The sequence below is a fragment of the Agrilus planipennis genome, unplaced genomic scaffold, assembly GCF_000699045.2.
Source record: "Agrilus planipennis isolate EAB-ADULT unplaced genomic scaffold, Apla_2.0 scaffold38, whole genome shotgun sequence".
In the NCBI taxonomy this organism is placed as follows: domain Eukaryota; kingdom Metazoa; phylum Arthropoda; class Insecta; order Coleoptera; family Buprestidae; genus Agrilus; species Agrilus planipennis.
The window spans coordinates 1,311,413-1,332,439 of NW_020438882.1; the positions used below are offsets into that span (position 1 = coordinate 1,311,413).

At 34.5% G+C, this 21,027-nt stretch overlaps 1 protein-coding gene across 1 annotated transcript in view; it reads left to right on the plus strand.

Annotated features, from left to right (window-relative positions):
- Positions 1-8,037: 8,037 nt before the first annotated feature.
- LOC108745260 (GATA zinc finger domain-containing protein 10) overlaps positions 8,038-21,027 on the plus strand; it is a gene marked incomplete at its 3' end in the record, with an annotated part of 132,518 nt that continues 119,528 nt past the window's right edge. Inside the window, 1 exon segment of the mRNA XM_018481405.1 lies at positions 8,038-8,537. Coding sequence (XP_018336907.1) covers positions 8,469-8,537 — 69 coding nt within the window.

The following is a 21,027-nucleotide window of genomic DNA, read 5'->3' on the forward strand; positions in this document are numbered from 1 at the left end:
TACTTAATTGGATAAGAATTAATGCTGTATTGCCTACAATCGCTTCGTAAATAAGTCATTATTTCTCATAAAAAGTAAAGGATAAAAATGGTTATTGTGGATTATCCCTAAGAGATAGACATATACCATCGCGGACTTTTTTGTAGACCCTTTTAAGATGTACAATATTGTAGTACATTATTTTGATCTATCTCGTAGGGTTCAGCCAGCGTTTGCAATGTAACACTTGGATCAGATATCTCAAATTTTGAAATAGTGTTGTAATAAATTATAACGAATCATATGCATGGGTATATCCCAATAGTTTTCTTATTGAACCTGATCAGGTCAAAAGCAATCAACAGGATTTGTTATTTTATAGCATAGTTCAAGAGGTTAATACCATAGAAAGAAACTGTAAAAGTAACAGGACATTTAATAAATCCTTGCCAAATTTTAAGGTCACAGGAAGAATAGTTTGAGGTACACTACATTAAATAAACAAATTACCATGCATTCTTATATGACTGTATCGTTTATAGACATGACAGGATTTCATAACATGTGACAGTGAGAATTTTATGAAAATTTCAACATGTATTCCAAAAAATGATAAAAAATGAAAAAATTATGTTGACTTATATATACTCACAATTGAGTGCAAGTGAACATGAGATACGTAGGTACAAATATGTATGAATATTCATAAGCGCATTTCTTCCACCCTTCTTGAAACGATTTTTTACTGTACCGTTTTTTTTTCCATGTGATAGAAGAAAATAGTTAATGTGATCTCATTCAAACAATTGAAATCTTTAACCGATTTCTTCCATCGAAACTGAATTGATGTAATACGAGAGTGACACACTTTTTTAATGGACATGACCCATTGCCGTTACCGAGCGCATTACCTACGTCCGCCCGGTCTTATAAACCTCCACAGAGACGTCATCAGTTTAGAGGCGTCGCGTCGGTCGCGTCGTGACGCCGTTCTAAAGCCGACCTTTACCTTGATCGGATTCTTTTTATGTCAGTCGTATACTTCGAGGCACGAACGTTTAAAAAGCAGGAAATGGTAATTAATTGATATTCTCATAAAAATAGGGTCGTTCTTATTCTTTTTAGTTGTTTCCTGTCAATTTCATAATGTAATAATGTTAAGGCTTTGATAAAAATAATCATTTCTACTGCTACTTTTTAATCTATACATCGAAGACGGTAGTACAACTGTAGGAATAGATATAAAGGGGCAATAGATTGGTATACTTAGATTTGCAGATGATTTAAATAAAATGGAAGCGGTATTGACAAAACAGTATTGTATAAAAAGGAATAAAATTAAAACATATATACTGGTATGCAAGGGAAGAAAAAGTAGTGAAAGAGCGAATATAAAAATAGGAGACGAAAGATTAGAAGAAGTGGCTGATTTTAGGTATGTTAGAAGTCAGATAAGTCGGATAGAATAGTAGAAATAAAAGCAGAGGATAGCGCAGGATTGGGTCGCCTTCAATAAAAAGAAGTCACTTCTATGCTTGCGAACGATTAATTTAGAAATTCGAAAATGATTGTTAAAGGTGTATGTTTGGAGCGCGGCGCTGTATGGATGCGAAACATGGACGGTGGGCGCGGCGGAAAAGATAAGGTTAGAAGTGTTCGAAATGTGGTATTATAGGAGACTGATGGGGATACCGAGAATAGAGAAGGTTAGAAATGAAAAGGTATTAGAAAGAATAAGAGAATAGAGGACTCTATGGAAGTCAATAGGAAATAGGCGAGTTAGGATGGTAGGACACCTTCTCAGGCATAAAGGTCTAGTCAGAGTCATATTGGAGGCAGAAACGGAAGTTAGGAATGGTAGAGATAGATCTAGATTAGATTACTGTTCGCTAATAGTAAAGGATGTGGGATGTTCTAGTTTTAGGGAAATGCGAAGATTAGCTCAGGATAAGAAGGAGTGGAGATACGTATCCAACCAGTCTTAAGACTGACGACCCTACGATGATTATGATGACAGCTTACACATCACCGGTTAAAATTGTTATAAATAAAAAAAAAAAAAAACGATAGATTGCCAAGAAATGTTGTCTGGTGAAATTTGCTAGTCTATTTGCAGTAGTTGCACAAAGTGGCCGATTCGTTTATCAACGACAACTCAACTTTCATAAACCGGATGGTTTATACAAAGTTTCTAACAGCTGATACTTATTATTAACGGCCCAACTGGCGTTAACGGGATCTCCATCATTAATTTTTTACTTTTATTATTATACTTAGAAGCACCATTACATACTTTACTAATGCAGCAACCATGTTCAAATCTTTTGTTTAGAATACAACAAAATAATTTTGGTTTAAACACATTACAATTTAATTATGACAGCTGGTCACTTTCAACAACATTTGGTATCTTCAGCTATGAGAATAATCCCCGGATATTAGGTGTATAACTGCTTTGGAATTAATTTGTTGTCTCATCATAACTAAGTTTACTATTTACGGTTACTAACACTTAAATTGTTCTCTACATCATATAACTAATTTTATGGATTGTTATGTATAGAGTGTTTTGAAAATAATGTAGGTTATTCATTTCGCGATTTCACAAAGAAAATTGTGACTATAATAACAACTTCTGAAATTGCATTTAATACTGTTGTAATCATTATTGTGAACCTAAGTTACTTTCACTTATTATTCGACAAGCAAATACATGGTAAATTGTGTAGTCTTTGCGTAATCTAATCAATTATTTTTATAATTCTTCACCATGTTGATCGCATATAATAGAAAAGCTTAATTTAAATTATTGTATAATTTCTTCTTCTATATAATTTGGAAAGAGCTATAACGGTTTTAAATTTGGATAAATGAAGTTAAGCTTCTGATGAAATCTTCCAATCAAATTATTATTAACTATTGTGAAATTATAACTAGGTAATTAGAAAATTGTAGTAAAATTAATTTTTTACTCGCATATATGAGATATTTTTAATAATTGCAAATGTTCATTTTCGTTCCATTAATATAATAGAAAAAAGCGTTTTCTTACATTGTTTATATCATCATCTGTGTGTCTCTAACTAGACCTTCATGCCCAAGAAGATGTCCTACCAACCTATCTCTCCAATTTTTTATTGACTTCCATAGAGTCGTCTATTCTCTTATTTTTTCTAATACATCTTCATTTTTAACCTTCTCTATCCACGATATCCTCATCATACGCCGGTAACTCCACATTTCGAACGCTTCTAATCTTTTTATCTTTCGTCTCCTATCTTTACATTCGCTTTTTTCCTACTTTTTCTTTCCTTGCATACAGGTATTTTTGTTTTACCTTTATATATTTTCATACAATACTGTTTCATCAATACTGCTTCCATTTTATTTACAGCTATCTCTAACTCTTCCTTGCTAGATGCTAATACTGCTATATCATCTGCAAATCTAAGCATACTGATCTTCTGCCCCTTTATATCTTGTTTTTATAACACCAAAATAAAAATTAAGTTATACCACCCCTTAGGTTATAATTGCAAGTATTTTTATCCAAAGAGAAATTCCTGACAATAGTCCCACTAAAAAAAGTATCCTGTTAGTCCTTAGAGAAGCCGCTTATTCAGTTTTTAACTTGTAGTAAACCAGGTTATATCCTGCAATACTTTACTGATCAGGGTTATTGACATTTTGACATTAAATTTCCGTTCTTGTAGAGCTTTATTTGAAAACTTTCTTAATGAACTTAAATTAAGAATTTGAAGGTAGCTTGTAAAACTTCTCGAAATCAAAACAAAAGAAGAAGTGTAAAAATGCTTGCTTGGTAATTATAAATAAAGCTTGATTATTATATGTGATAGATAAAAAGTCCATTAACGTATCGCGTCTAGATTCTTGAAAAAGCTCTCCAAAGTTACTAAACAAAAATCCGTTGTAAAGCAACGTTCGGTTTGGAAGTTGTATTTTTGCATCTCTAGGGAAAATGTTCAGCTCGTTTGAGGTGACTGACCCGCCAACAAGTGTCTGGAACGAGAGAAAGAGGAAACAAATAAACAGGATAGGGTTTGCCTGAATCCTGCTAGACAGGCAGGCGCTAAAGAAAATTTACCGTAAAATAAAGTCCAACTGCTTTAAATTGTACCGCCACTTATAATCCTTTTTATAAAGCAACCATTACAGTAGACATCTAAAACTAAATTCGGGATAAATTCTGTACAATTAAATAAGTAAAAACATCGCAGTGAACAAATCCTACAGAAATTTTTTAATTTGCCTAGTACTAGTACATAACTACTAAGCTCTATTTAGAGAAGGACCTTGTTGAATCCCAGAATAAGTAGGAAATTTCTACATACGCTGTCTAGATATGCTTATTCATAGAAGGCTGTTTAATGGCAGCAAGCAGGTTGGTTTGACTTGATGTGTTGATGGGAACCAAATGGTTAGAAACTACCATTTATGTAATAAAATAATTCGAAGGAATCTGCTGTCTTAACAGCTCGTTTTAGAAAATACCACAAATGTCGCGATAAACGCCATCTGTAGTACGATGCTACATTTTAGGATTACGTATGCTCCAACAAGGTCCATTTAAATATATGGATATCTACTTGCTGAAACGAATCCCGGCGTAGCTAACCTCAACGTGATAGGCACGTCATATATTTAAATGGACCTTGTTGGAGCATACATAATCCTAAAATGTAGCATCGTACTACAGATGGCGTTTATCGCGCCATTTGTGGTATTTTCTACCATTTATGTCTTACAGTTTCGAAAAAATACTGACTATGGACATTTTCCTTGTGGTTTTTTACAATAATAAGAAACAGGATGAATTAACAAGTTATCTAATTCGATTGAAGGCTTGCATGATTTCATAATTCCAAGTGCTTCGTCCCGTCTGTTACACTCTGCTGAGTGCATTTTAACAGTTCTTTACGAATGAAATCATATTACCTATACTTGTTTTCTGGTAGGTAACTCGTTGAACCGGTTAACTACGTCCATATGTGACTCTAACAAAGTAAACTGACAAAAGATTACGCTGCCTAAAGCCTAAAGGCTTTAGAGGCGCTGTGCGTTGTGAACTCCTGTTTAAAATTTATTCGTATTTTCATTTCGAACGCGATTTCCACAGGGACGTTTCCCAAGCAAGAATACATTATAAAATATTCTTGTGTTTGCTTATCGAGGGTAACATTGAAAAACTTGCTAGGCAGAGAGATAAATTTGAAAAGAAATAACTTAAAATTGATATGATGTTGTCAAATAAACGAATGGGAAGCACAAACTTTTTTCGATCAGATGTTTTCGAGTATCAGACTATAGGTACGCATTTTTTTATGTATAAATAATTGTAATATATCTATTGAGATCGTAAACGTGAGACAACTGAAGGCATAGAGGAATTGTAAGGCCCATGTTACACGGTGTGTGGATTGTCGCTCCGTGTAGGGGTTCAGCGCTGCGTGGAGCGGGAATCGCGTCCTGGTGTCTACCTAGACTCCTTTTCACGGCATCGGCGGGCGCGTAGAATGGCTCTCAAAAGACACAGTCAATGTAAAATAGGAGAACAATAATTTATTATTTAATCAGGCGAATGATTCAACAAACAGTCATTTTCAGTAGAGATTCACCGGTTACCCTGCAAAATCACAACTGTTGATGGTTTATGTTTTCGTCCTGGCAGGCAGTTCTTTAAATACCACCTTCATGAACGTCCCAAGTCAGATTAAGCCCCATTCAAAAAGTCCTTTAAACACTAAACCAATAGAATTTTAATTCTTTTTTGGCTGATTTTCAACGAGAGGGTTGAGAGGTTGAAACCGTTATAAACACTAAAAGTAAAAAAAAAACTTTTGGGTGTTTCATTCCCACCAGCCAGTAATGCTGGTGGGCGGGCAGTCCTTCCGGACTACGCCGGAAGGTAGGTCGGAAGGCCCTTATCAGCCTGCTTTCAGGAATCGTGGGAATGGGTGGGTGGTGGTTCGGGTGAGAAAGATCAGACGGACGAAATGAAGACAGAAGACAATGAAAGATTATCTATTGTGGAATATTACTGCCTCAGCATTTGCCTAAGTGATCCAAGGAAACCACAGAAAAACTTGGACCAAGGCAGACGGACCCGGAATCGAACCAGCGTCCTCCCGAATGCTAAGCAATCGTCTAAACTTCTAGGCCATACCGCTCGGTTCTCCGGTACTATTAGCCAGCACTGCCGAGTACCCAGTGTCATTATCCGGTACCCGGCCGGACCCTAAGAAAAGTGTCGGATTTAAACCGCGTACCCGCCTCATCCTTAATGCGGACTGATGTTGATTATGATGATATAATATCGCTTGCTATTGCTCTAAGGGGTTGTAAGAAAAATGTCATTTAACAGAAGTAATTCTGTCGTTCATATAAAAAACTAGAGCGAGTTTTCGCTTTGAGAGAGACAATAGACCCAAAATGTTAAAAGAGGCAAATAAAAAGAGAATGTGACGTAGTTCGTATTGTTTATATTGAATCGTTAACGGAACGGAAAAACAATGATACCATTCGGAATACGCGTGCGTTCTATTTTTATCCAAGATGTTTAGGGGAGTACACTCTCGAGCAAACAATGGCACACATGTTGCTAAAAGTGCACTTGCTTTATTTGCTAACATCTGCTAGTTTATGTTTCAAACAATAAAAGACGTTTGCAAACGTTTACAGCTTTAATTTTTAAAACGTTGTTTGTCTAGTGCAATTAAAATGGGGTGCATTTTCCCTCATTAGAGAGGGAGCACGTATCTCACATTCATTCTTTATGGTAACCGACTTGATTATGTCTTCGTTAATAATTAAACACCTCGGTGTCAAACTGTGTTTGCGCATTAATGACTGTTCAGCAACAAAGTTTCCTGTTTTTATTGATGATAAGGATACGGTTAATGTTGGTGTAAAATCCATGTTCATTTATTGTTCTGGAGGCAAGATTTATAACCTACCAACGTTCCCACATTACGTAAAAATTGTATGTAACACGTGAAAGTATTTTTTACTTTTTGGCACCAAAACAGGGGCGCCAATGCCAAATGTAAATATTTTTCTCTCTACAAGTTTTTCCTGGGCAGGACTGGTCTAAATCGTCACATTTTATCTCAGAAGAGAAGTTTTGGAAGGTAGAAAATTGATCTTTGAAGAAAAACAAGATTCAGGAAATGCTATGTCCTTTAAAGGATAACCTTATTTAGCGGAAAATACTCCATTAGATGATTATATTTTCTATTACAAAAAAAAATGACATCTTGAGTGTTCCAGTAAAGATACCCTCATAAACATTGTAGTATTTGTCCTGGACATTAAATGATAATGATCCGATACAATGTAGTCCATTTCAGAGGAAAGCTTTTGGAAGGTAGAAAATAGACCATTGAAGAAATATAATCTGATTTTTCCCGGTTTGCTGGCAAAGATACGCAAAATGTCGTCTTTCAAAGGATAGCCTGGATTTATAGGAAAACACTCCATTAGTTGATTGCATTTTCTTCCTTATGTATAAGTACATATAACATTATCTGTACAGAATGGTAGTTTTGTTGGTATGAGAACGGCAAAACCCGTTGGGTTATCGTTATCACTGTTTTTCGAAGAGAAGCTCATTTCCTGCGTGTTCCAGTCAAGCTAGCAGAACGCTTCCTCCAAGGATAAAGAAATCCTTGCTAACATAACAGTATTTCCTGAATTTCCTCCCGACTGTTATTAGGTAGTATAATGGTTGTTGTTCCAACAACAATTTAATAATAATTATGCATCCCTCCCACGGCGGAGATGGCTTGGGTCACCGCCAGCACCCCATCGGAGGGCAACAGAAACAGCGGTAATATTATATCGCGGAGGAACGAATGGAGGAACGAGGAGGTACATACAGCCGAGGGGGTGGAGGAGGACGAGCGGGGCATTATTTATTCGTTTTCATGGATTTTTTGAGATTTAAATCGACGCGGGCCCGACGCGTTTTAAAGCAAATGCGCGCAGCGGGGCGGTGTGGCGTGCGAGAGGAGGTAGGAGGGGTCCGTGCACCGACCGCGCGCCATTTGCTTCCGTGCGTCTGTCGCGCGAACATCCATATCACGCGCGCGTACGGAAACATGCTGACAGAGAGTCAACACGCGACAGCAACAACAACCATTCCATCTCAGCTATTCGAGAAGGTAAATAACATCATTAACATTACAGAGACCAATCGTCTCTGAAGTAAGTAAAGTAATAATAACAGTGCACAAGTCGGGTTCAGTGGCCGTCTTCGTCTTCGCCGTCGTCGTGGGTCGTGTGAGTGTGTGCCAGCTTTTGTGCTTTAACGACGGAGAGGCGCCCGATCTCTTTTCCGCGAATTTAATAGTAAGAGGGAAGAGGGCAATTGTTATTCTTTCGGTGGACGACGAACTACACCCCTGGCAGCGCTGGAACATCTAAGGCCGATCGTGGCTTCCATCAACACCCTGATCGGCTCTTGCGATACTATGGAGGCAACCTATTGCGTCGGGAACGACGTGGACGTCACCAGGATGTTCGACCAGTACTTGTACAAGGTACGAGAAATGTTTTGCTTACCTATGTACATATGTCCAGGGACCGTGGAATCCTGTTACGTCTTTTATAGTTTTTCCAATGATAGATTGATAGTCCGGTTCCAAGGAGTCTAATGATAGTCCAGTTCCAAGGAGTATCAGCTACTTATAGATCACTACTTTCAACTTCTATTTTTACAGTCTCAGTTATAAAAATAGCCCATGATTTAAAAATGAAACTCTGGTCTGTGACTAACAGCTGAGAGTGTCTCACTATGACATCATATTGCCCAACTAATTTAATGCCCCTGAAGCTTTCTCAACATACGTAGGTAATAGGAAGCAGTACCTGAGAATCTTTCCTAAGGATTATGAAGGCCCCCAAATAAAGCTTTGCAATTTCTCTACTGAGCATTTGAAAGTAATTTTCGTTGACGAATACTTTTTTGCGAATCTTCTGGTTGATTAGCTGGATTGAAGCGGGGTGTAAGAAATTATAAGGTGTCCCTCGTTTTGTCCCGGTAACTAGATCTTTAAATACATGATATTTGCGTTGCTGAGAAAAATAAAGGATAATGAACATTTATTAAGTTACTTCCTAAGATTTACCACGTCATTTACCATATGTATGGTTAATCATATCACAGATAATACCTTATCTCCAATGACTGGGGCTTGAGTACTGTAGCATTATGAATCATATTCTATAGTAAGTTAAATGGATTTTTGTCCATTGTTATGAATAATTATCATACAAGATGCAAATTGCTTAAGTACCTACCATCGCACTTAATTTTTATAACAAACGTCGATAAATTTGAAAATCATCAATTTTTAACTGAAATAAGCGAAAATGGTGAACTGTAATCAAACAGACAAAAATAAATATCAATTAAAAGCTGAATAAACATAGCGTCTCTAATTTGCATTTTAATTTGACAGTCCAGTAGTTAGTTGGATGATAAAGGGATGAGCTACCCTTCGCTAAAATCCAAATATTAGACGAGTGTAGGGAAGAGTGGACGTGATTTTGCTGATTCTGAATAGTTATTAATATGCATGAAACTTACTAAACATGCTCTTTGTGATTTTCAATTTTCTCTATTTTACTTTTGTTTTTCTCTTTATTCTTTTGAAGCTTTCAGTTTAATTACATTTCCGAGAATAAAATTTGCCTTGGTAGCGATGTTTGTACGTACTTATAAAAAAACTACCAATTACCAATTAATATATACCGTTATTTGTTTGCATTTTTACGGCATGGTGAAGAACTGGTGCCCATTGCGTTCAATTTCAGTAAACCCATAGAATATTAATTGAATTTTATATATCTAACTGTTTCTCCGTTTTGATAATACCTACTCATATTAATTGCATGGGCTTTATTCTTGTTTATCAAATGTACGCTTATTTTTTAAATGTAAAACGTTAGTAATTAATAAATGCCTTAATTATTTCATACGATACGATGCGTGAGAATCTGAAAATGTTACGTTAAAAGTGCTTATGATATTAGCTTTAATTAGTTTCTACAACAAATATTGGACATCCGTGAGATAAGATGTGTATCTACAGATCAAAGTACAGTTTAGGAAAATGCCACTTATAAACTACATAGGTACAATGTAATGTCCTAGTTAATTTTTATTAAACATATTTGTTATAGAGAAAAATAGTCGTTATCACAAGCTGCTCAAGCGTTCAACAGTTTGTTTATTCCATCATTCAGGTATTGATCAAAATAATTGAAATATTAAAATATGGTCGGCACGAAGAGGATACCAAAATGAGTTAAAATTAATATAACATTTACGTCTCTTTTTATGTTATCATAGTTTAGTGGTGATGAGGAAAAGACCAGGAGTCTTTTGCACTTTTAATCTTGGTTTTGTTCTCGCACTAGTGTCGGTTAGTATTCGTTGAATGTTTTGCATTAAGTTAATGATGTTCATTAAGAAAGGTGTCAGTTGTTTTATGTTTAACTTTTAATTTTTTTACTAAGTAGATGGTGGTAGTTTTCTAATAGCATTTCATCGTAATAGTAACGTACTTCTTCATATATGTTACGATGCGATCGTTTGTTTTTGCTACCTACTTAAGTCTCATCCGTTCGTGTATGATGACTGACGATATTCTTATAATCGATAACTAGGGTAAACCCAAGCAATATTTTTGCTTTTTAAGTTGCTTTTCTTTCATTCGCTATTTGCTATGTTTTAAAATCCTCTATACTAAGGGCGTAAATCGTAACCTAAAGAATAATTTGGAAGAAATTGAAGGCATATATTATGTAGATTAAGAATTAGGTCTGGATTTACGTAGGGCTAGCGCCAACGTTAATATGTAATCCACATGAACGAAGATATGACCTACAATCCTAACGCAAATAGGCTACTAGTTCCTGTTCCTGGTTCCTGTATGATAAAAGATGTTTGTCACCGAAAAAGTCACAAAACTGTTCTACATAAGTAAATTCCCCAGGCAGTTGTTAATTCACTTGTAATTTTAATAGATCATTTTCTAACCATTTATTTTATAAAAATTTGAAAAAATGTTAAGTGTAAAATTCTATGTAAATTACGTAGCTACAATTTGAAGTAATGTATTTGATGATCACACTATTCGTATACTAAATGCGTGTGTAGATATCAAGCTTTTTATATTGTTCCAATGAGTGCAAAGGAATTTTAATTAGATCTTTGAACAAGATATTTTTATGGTTAAGTCTTTCGAAGTTGTCTTGATGGCGAGTTAAAATGAAGAGGGGGCAGTCAGGTATTGTAATAGAAGATAAGCCCCTTACGAGTTAAAACAGTAGGTAGATAGTTCACTGTTATTACCGACCAGTCTTATTTAGTTAGTAAAGTTTTTAAATTAGTTGCGAGGGATTATCGAGAATGTTTATCAGGATGTTTCACGGACTATAATAATAATAATTAAGGAAGTTCATAAACAGGATTGACGCGTTCCAAAGTTGTTGGTCCCTTTTAAAAATGTAAAACGGTTAGGGACGGGGGAGAAAGGACGAAAAGAAGGGTTGCCTTGCTGCTGTGAGGCAAGAAGCTCCACCTCGCCATGGCACAAAGCTGCAGATTGAAGTTTCTAAACTGAAGATTAATGTTATGAGGAAAGTTGCGAGGAACTTTTTAGCTTTTAGCAATTTACATTAAGTGCTCCGTAGTTTGAGGTTGATGGACTTACGTAATAAGTTAGAAGAGGACGGGAGGTATTATCAGATAATTGCATCGACGGATTCATTAATATTGAGGGTTTTATTTTTGCGAATATTTCCTCGGGGGATACGAGGACTCGCTCGTTTTTCAAATTGGAATTGTGAACTGTTTCAAACAATTTCTAGATAATGTGGGACCGTAATGCGTAAAAACACCCCGGCACCTACAAAAAACATTTTATCATTTAATTACGTCGATCTAAGGAATAAACAGGGATTATCAGCTACTGGTTTTTGCTGAGAATGTATAAATCTTTTTCTTTTCTGAAACTAAATGGAAACAAAAAGTATAAAGCGTTTGAAATATGCTGTGTTATAGGGGGTTGTGGATGGAAAAAGTGTCGTAGAAATCTACAAGGAACAGTTATGGAAATGGGACAGCCCCCCCCCCCCAAATCAAAGTATTAGTTCACGAAGGACTTTAAAAAAAAGCGTGTGTGAAAAAAATCGTCAAAGGGAATATGAGAATTTGAAGCAGAATACTTTTGGAAAAATAAGGTTTTAAATAAGTTTTTCACTTTGTTATTATAGAAACATGATGGTCAGTCTCGTAAGTGTTGCTGTTGATCACGATAAAAATAATGAAGACATTAAACTACTCTGATGTTGTTTTTCTATGCGAAAACAAAAGCTTTAAACTTACGAACGAAAGCAGATTGCTAAAACCAAAAGAAATTTCAGAAATGACTACTGTAATCTAATTTTACTAAGCGCAAAATATCAGCAAAAGCTAGCGCGGAGAAGTTGCTGCAAAATAGCGGACGTCAGAGACTAACAGAGAAATGTGATGTACACCATGTTCTCACACAAAGACCTTTTGCAGGAATTTTTACTGTAGAAGGTAAAAGTTACAGTAATATTTTTTTATAACTGTAGTAAATTTGCCGGATTAGATAGAAAAAGGGGAGAGGGTGTTTAGTGAAGTCTTTATCACGGAGTACTTCCACGATCTCTGATAAGGAAAAGGGAAATGGGATGGTAGGATTTCTTCTGAGGCATGATATATTAGTTAAGACATTAGAAGCAGAAACAGAATGAGGGGGAAGACAAAGCATGAGCCTTATTAGATTATTATTTTCAAATAAGCATATGGAATCTTTAAGTTTTAGGGAAATGCGAAGATTGATTTAGAACAGGAAGGAGTGAAAATGTTTGTCTCGAACTGACGACTCAGTAGTAATTATTTATATGTATATTCTTAGGTAGGTACGTCTAATATTAATTATTAGTTTATATGCATAGCTGTCTTTTCATAAATGTACCTTCATAAACCTATTCATCATTACGGCCTCATTATAAAATCAATAAACATAAGCTTTCTCTTAATTTTTTTTTTAATTTCAGCGCTTCCAGCTAATGAAATTCTTTAGGCACTTAAACTTTCACGTTAATTTCATTATTTCACGGTACATTAATTGCGTCACAATATATTTATATCTCGAATCTTTTTGAGGTGGACTTTTTTTTTTTGTTAAGGTGTACAAAATTAAAAATAATTAATTCTATTTACCAGTCAGTTTGACACTTTTTGGTTGACCGTAATTCCGATTGAAATTTGGAGCATGACTAATTATAAAAAAACTGTCAGATAGTATAGGAAAGGATTTTTTTTCAGTTTTATAATAAATATTTAGAGTATTAGGGCCATATTAGTTATTGTCATCATCATTCGTCATTAGACATCCAACCAGAAGAAGTGGTAATAGCAAGTGTCAGTTCAGTGATCCAAATTTCAAGCTCGTTAGATTTAGAAGGGTCATTATAAGGTCGTCAGTCCTAAGACTGGTTGGACTCGTACCTCCAGTCTTTCCTATCTTGGGCTAATTTACGAATTTTCCAAAAACTAGATCTCACATCTTTAACTATTTGTGAACAGTAATCTAATTTAGATCTATCTCTACTCTTTTTAACTGTTATTTCTGCCTCTAATATGTCTCTGACTAGACCTTCATCCCTGAATAGGTGTCCTACCAATCTATCTCGCCTATTTCTTATTGACTTCCATAGAGTCCTCTGTTCTCCTATTCTTTCCAATACCTCTTCATTTCTAACCTTCTCTATCCACGGTGTTCTCATCATTCGCCTGTAACACCACATTTCGAATGCTTCTAACCTTTTCCTTTCCGCAGCGCCCACCGTCTTTGTTTCGCATCCATACAGGGCCGCACTCCAAACATACACCTTTAACAATCTTTCGAATTTCTAAATTAACCGTTCGCGAGCATAGAAACGACTTCTTTTTATTGAAGGCGACTCGACCCTGCGCTATCCTCTGCTTTATATCCCAACTACTCCTTCGGCCCTGACTTATCTGACTTCCTGGATACCTAAAATCAGTCACCTCTTCTAATTTTTCGTCTCCTATCTTTATATTCGCTCTTTCCCTACTTTTTAGTGCCTTGCATACCAGTATTTTTGTTTTACTTTTATTTATTTTCATACAATATGAAGAAGTGGCCCCAATTGAAATAAAAATGTAAACCATAGTTTATTGTATATGCATTTATATTTAATTTTTGATATACGTAGGTGCATATATGTGGGTCAGCAAGGACCTCTACGGTCAGGACCCAAAATGACGAATGATTGAAGTCGTGTTGGAAAATTTCGTTATTTTTCAGGAGTAAATTATGCAACGGAAAGCATTTTTATTTAGGCAGCATTTAAAATGAAACGCTATAAATAATGTGTTTTGTTAGTTTATTGTTATTACGTCCTTGTAACGTTTTTCTCTCGTTATTTACTTTACTGGTAACGTGGAAACTAACTATTTATGGTACGTGTTTGTTAAAAACCCTGCTGTTCTCACGGTGAGCCTACGCTATTCTACAAAGCAATTGCTGCTAAGGAAACTTCATTAAAGCGATTAATTGTTAATTTTATGAATCGATCCTTTATCTATAGAGAGGCCTTTACTGTTTGAGATAAATTAGAATTGTAGAAAATTGTGGGAAAACATGAAATGAAATAAATAAATCAACGGAAATGATGTACATTGATACATTTTTTAGCATCTAATGCTCTAACTCTATAATTATAGTTATTATTATAAAATTATGCAACTTTTGCAATAGGATACAGTGTTACGTATTAAACGAATGTCGAGTTTTTCATATTTAATATTCTACCATATTTTGGAATGAAAGTTTGTTGGTATGTTGGAGAAAGTATCTCCTGAAATTTTCGTAAGCTGTTCTCGATGGCAAGAACCTTTTTAAACTTTGATTACCGCACACACAGGTATGTACACACGCCTATAGATATATAAACAACCTCCTCCTCACTGTCCATTTTCTTGTTCCTTAGACAATTCGTTTAGTTAGCTGTGCCCGTAAAAAGCCTTATTATAACCGGTTTAGTTTTTTTTACAGGTTCCGTTCATTATAAATAGTTTCAGAACGGGTTTCGTATTTCATGTACAAACGAAGAAGACTTTGTTCTCTTGGCGTGTCCTTGAAAGGGATCGTTCTCGACAGGATCAGACTATAATCGAGATTTTACTTTAATCAAATGTGATTGTTCCAATTTGTTAACCACACAAATCTCGTCAATTTTCACCAATACTCATACCAGAAGAGTCTGAAATCCTTTCATTGTACTTCTGCCTATCTTATTGTTCTGCTTTTTTTTAAATAATTTTCAGTAAATGCCAATAATGTTCTTTTTGTCATTGTTTTACTGGGGTCCAAATGGTGATTTTCTGTTATTTTTTTTGAAGTATCCACATCCACTGTCCAAGAATATTTCACCGTGCTCATCAATTTTTTGTTGTATTAGTTATGTTATGTAGATACATAGAACTATTTCCTCATTTACTGCAATGAAATGAGAGAATTTTCCCACAATTGCGTGATATTAGTTAAACCCAAACATTGATGTGGCTATTTCGGAGCTTTTGGTTGGTTTTTGTTATTCAATTAGATAAAACAATTCTCAGGGTACTTAGTAATTATAGTGAACCGGTCGAATAAGATTAAAAGTTTGCCTCTGACGTTAGGGATGTTTGGGAAATATGCCAAAATGCTACGAGACAAATAAGAATTTGGAAGAACGTTCCTCATTCAATTCTAAAACTCCTATAAAAATTACAAATCGATTCACTAAACCGTTAAAAAGTTATTGAAATTTTAAAAAATTGTAATTTTACACGTCATTTTATGGAGATTCGTTAACCGAACAGATTAAATTTATTTTTATTAACAGAAAAAATGCTACCAGAAATTTCAAACTTTTATAATAAGTAACTTGAACTCTGGAGAATCACTTTAGCGTAAGGTTATTCAAATTCACTAAATGGTTATCGAGGAAAAAATGAAAAATTAGCTGAAAATCTCGTTTTTACTTGATAATATAATGATAATATTTATAATTGTCTGAAATAAATGCAATTTTAAAGTTTTAATTATTATTTAAACGTATTAAAAAGTTTTATGCTCATTATTAATAATGATTGAAACTAAATATTTTTTTGTTTCGAAGTTGAAATCAAGGCATATTCACTGTCAAAAGTCAGTTAAAAATTTTTCCATATTATTCGTTATTTCTTATTTTATTCAAAGTTTTTGATCAAATTCCAAATTTTCTCTCAAAGCGTATACTTTTTTTTAGTATAGATAGTATTTATTTACCTCATGATATGCTGCAAAACCTAATTAATCACGAATTTCTAACTTTATGTACTCTTGACTCCGATTGTAGCTCTCAAACATCCATAATATTTACTTCTTTACGTTACAGCTCCAGTTCTACAACTGCCTGCTGCTCTTTATACATTTTTAAGTATATTTAACATCTTGAACGATTCAATTATTGGAATATTCTTTAAATAGTTGACTGCAAGAAATAGGTTCGTTATAAAATTTCAAAATGGAATTACAAACTGTACCAAAAAAGAAGTTAATTAATTAGTTATTGGTTTTTGTTATCCAATTAGATAAAACAATTCTAGGAGTACTTAGTAATTATTGTAAACCGGTCGAATATAAGATTAAAAGTTTCCCTCTAAGGTTAAGTCTCTACTTCAATCTCTTGGTTCGTTTAACAAAAAATGAGACAGACTGCTTGAGAATTTATCGTAGAGTTCAGCCATCCTCTCCTCCCCTGTTTGTTTTGGTCTTATCTTGATTCATGCTCCGGCCGAGTTATTTACAGCCTGTGTTTGTTTCCACCTGTAATTATACGGGACGTAAGGATCCTACGGAGAGCAATTACCATAAATTAAACGATGTTAGTTTTCTTTGGTGTATGATCATCGAGTCGGACAGTTGTGGGGCTGGACTGTTATTGGCACCTATTAGATTTACTAATGCTTAATAAGCGCCTTGACTTTTATAAATACGGCGCTTTGTTTATTACTCCTCGACCAGGTACGCGATATTAACCATAGTTAACCCGTTTTATGGTTTAAAACATTAATTACGATTGTCGTTTTTTAACGAAAAAGGATCTTTAGAAGATAAATGCGATCGGTTGGCAACAAATTCTTAGGGTACAAAAGTAACAGTAACTATTTTTGGAAAGTTTTAAATACGTTGCTGTTTTTACTTGGGCATCTGCACGAATTAATGTAGATAGTTAAGTCATCATCGTCAGGACGCACCCTTACACAAAAATTTTAAGAGTCTTTCAGCGTCTCTGAGAGCGTCTCTCACAGTCTCTCGGTTATTGCCTAGGTGTTTTTATGGATCTCTCACAGTCTCTGTATGAGAGACTCGAACGATAAAGTTGTTAATTCAGAAATTCAAGTCTCTCACAGAGAGTCTCGTCAGAGACTGGATACGAAATGAGGATCTCTCTATGAGCGACTCGAGTCTCTCCTTATTCAGAGACGCTAAACAGTTTTTTTGACAGTCTTTCGACAGTCTCTCTCAGCACACCAGAGAGACTCGATGAGAGACGGAGACTCGAGTCTCGCTTTCAGAGACTCTGAGGGACTGAACATTTTTACCTCGGGACACCTCATCTCTTTTTTATCCTGAGCTAATCTATGCGTCTCTCTAAAACTAGAGCATCCCACATCCTTAACTATTTGTGAACAGTAAGCCAATCTAGGTCTAATTCTACTCCTGTTAACTCCTGTTAACTCCTTTTTCTGCTTCTAATATGTCCCTGACTAGTCCTTCATGCCTGAAAAGGTGTCTTACCAATCTATATCACCTATTTGTTGACTTCCATAAAGTTTGTTCTCCTAGTCTTTCTAATACCTCTTTATTTCTGACTTTCTCTATCCACGGTATTCTCATCATTCGCCTGTAACATCACATTTCAATGCTTCTAATATTTTCTTTTCCATTGCGCCACAGTTCATATTCTCACTCGTTCAGCACCGCGCTCTAAACATACATCTTTAACAACCTTTTTCAAATTTCTAAATTAACCGCTCGCAAGCAATAAAAATAACAAACATTACAATACTAATGAATTTACTAATAGGCAGGTATCTACATTCAGTATGTGTCAAGATTTAAAAGCTTGTTTTCGTTAAAACTTGTCGGAAGAAGAAAATTTTCGTCTGAATTTTAGTCCTGTCACAAAAAAGCGAAACAAAACTTTATTTTACTTTTGCTTAATTGCTTAACATAGAAAAACAAGCAAATACTAAAAACTTATTTTTTCAATATATTGTATAAAACATTACAAAACATGTTCGGTGTTAAAACACTGGCTTCCTATCGGTTTATTCGTTTTCTTTGCTGTTTGTGCGATAATATGGACATTCATTTACCTTCAGCCCTTTAATGATATAGTACCTAATTACCAAATTTTTTTAAACCATTAATTATCTTACCGTTTATTGGCATAAATTATACATTAATATTGGATTATGCAATAATCGTTTGTCAACATAACACTCCCTGTACGATTACGTTTCTCAAATGTTGTAAGTCTTCAGTCATTTCGTAATTTGATATCAGCTTCCGATTGTCAATAACATTACTGTCGCATTTTAATGTGAACACTGAAAACAAGTTGTAAATATTTAATTGAGCAATAAATTAATTTGTTTACTATCATAAGTTTATATAATATGGATTATGGATACGTTTACAGGTGAGGCCGCCATTTCTTCTAACCTAGCAAAACAGTTTATTTCTTAATATCATTCCCAATATTCGCCTTAAGGATATCGTTGTCGTCCACTTGTATGGGAATTTTAACAGTTTGATACTACAGATACCTCGTAATAATTAGAGACCAAACATTTAAAGAATAAAATTAAAAAAGTTTATCAAATTCTAGCTATGTAATTAGTAAAATACAGAGTGAAGATATCATTATCATAAGGTCGTCAGTTCTAAGACTGGTTGGACACGCACCTCCACTCTTTGCTATACTGAGCTAATCTTCGTATTTCCCTAAAACTAGAACAACCCGTATCCTTAACTATTTGCGAACAGTAATCTAATCTAAGTCTACCTCCATCCCTCCTAACTCCCGTTTCTGCCTCTAATATGTCTCTGACTAGACCTTCAAGCCTGAGAAGGTGTCCTAGCAACCTATCTCGCCTATTCTTTATTGACTTCCATAGAGTCCTCTCTTCTCTTATTCTTTCTAATACCTTTTTATTCCTAACCTTCTCTATCCATGCTATCCTCGTCATTCGTCGGTAACACCACATTTCGAACGCTTCTTTTCTTTTCCGTCGCGCCCACCGTCCATGTTTCGCACCCGTACTAACATAATATGTTAATGTTTTGAGTATTTCGCCTTCTAACACAATCAAATCCAGGTAATATCTTTGGCACTGCATCAAAAGAGGAAATACTTTACAGAAATCATAAAAAAAATCTTGTGAAAATTACCATGCCACCTCATAATCTGGATGTATTTGACTGACAATGGAAAAATTACCATACTAGTATAGTAAAAATTCCTATGGTTTCTAGCAATGTTTAGAAATTATTAGACTAATCGAATTTTGTCAATACATTTTCTTGCACTCACTTGATAATAACGAACATGGTAAGTTTTTGTAAGATTTTTCTGTTCATGTATTTGGTTTAAGAAAAGAAAATGCCGGTCCGTTGATTTTCACTTAATGCTTCGTTGTTTTTTTCAGCGGTGTATTTAGAATTCGTTAAGCAGTTAAAATATAAGTAAATACAACAAGACTGAAAAAATCTACTGGTTTTCTACAATTTGGTGTTTATTATGTGAAATAACTGATTTACGATAAAACACTCTTATGCAAATTATCCTACGTATACTTAATGTAGTCAATTAATGGTAATCTGTAGAAAAATAAATTTCCTAGAGATGTCTTGCACTTTACGACTTTCTTTTCAGAAACAAACCAATAATTATTGCAGTTTTCGAGCCATAAATTCTAATTGGTAGTCTATAAAATTGGAAATTTATGTTGCCGTTTAATGTCTGTGAATACGATGTACTAAAAGTTCATACCGATGTAACACTTTAATAATTTCGCTAATATAGAAATTGTTAATACATATCTACTTCATTACTTCCTTCGTAAATTGTTCTATTATTAATTTGGAGTAATTATAAAGTAATAATAGATGAAAAAACCTGTTGAGATGGTGCATAATAAGAGATGGTGATGGTTATTTTACGGTAATTCTGTTAGGTTATAGTAAGACTGATGTTAAATAAAAATAATTCAAATTTAACTGACTTTTCTAGGAAGTGATTCAAACAATAAGAAAAAATAGTTATACCCTGTTTCGTATACAGCCTTATTATGAATCAAATGGTTGTTCTTAATTAAGCATAATGTTAAGTGCTAATAATTATCTATATTTTTTACAATCATTTTAAATCGAAAACTTTTCCGTTTAGTTAGATTTAGTGTTATTATTTACTTTATTTACATTTCTTTGGTCAGTTCAACTTCAAACATTTGTTCAAACATTTTAAGTCATAAATTCCTTTGCTTTATTATTTGGTTTTATAATATTTTAGAATAATTTCATTGTCATACAGACAAAATGTACGTTATGAATTCAATAATTCCTGGTAGCATAAATGAGGTTTTTCTATCACTAGTACCTGGCTTTGTTAGCTCATTCATACCTGTTTTCAGAACTTTTCTGTATCTGGTTGAACACCCTCTCGTCTATGACGACATTCAGGAAATTCCTTCATTTATCCACCACCATGATATGTTTCATTTAAACTCCACCCCCTTTGTTAGTTGTTCTCTAGTTTTTAAGTAAATTTAATATTGTTAGTTAGTATGTAAGAAACCTTCTAATTAAACACATCAACTCAAATTCGCTACTAGTTTTATTTAAAACATTCTAGTAGAACGGTAGTTCA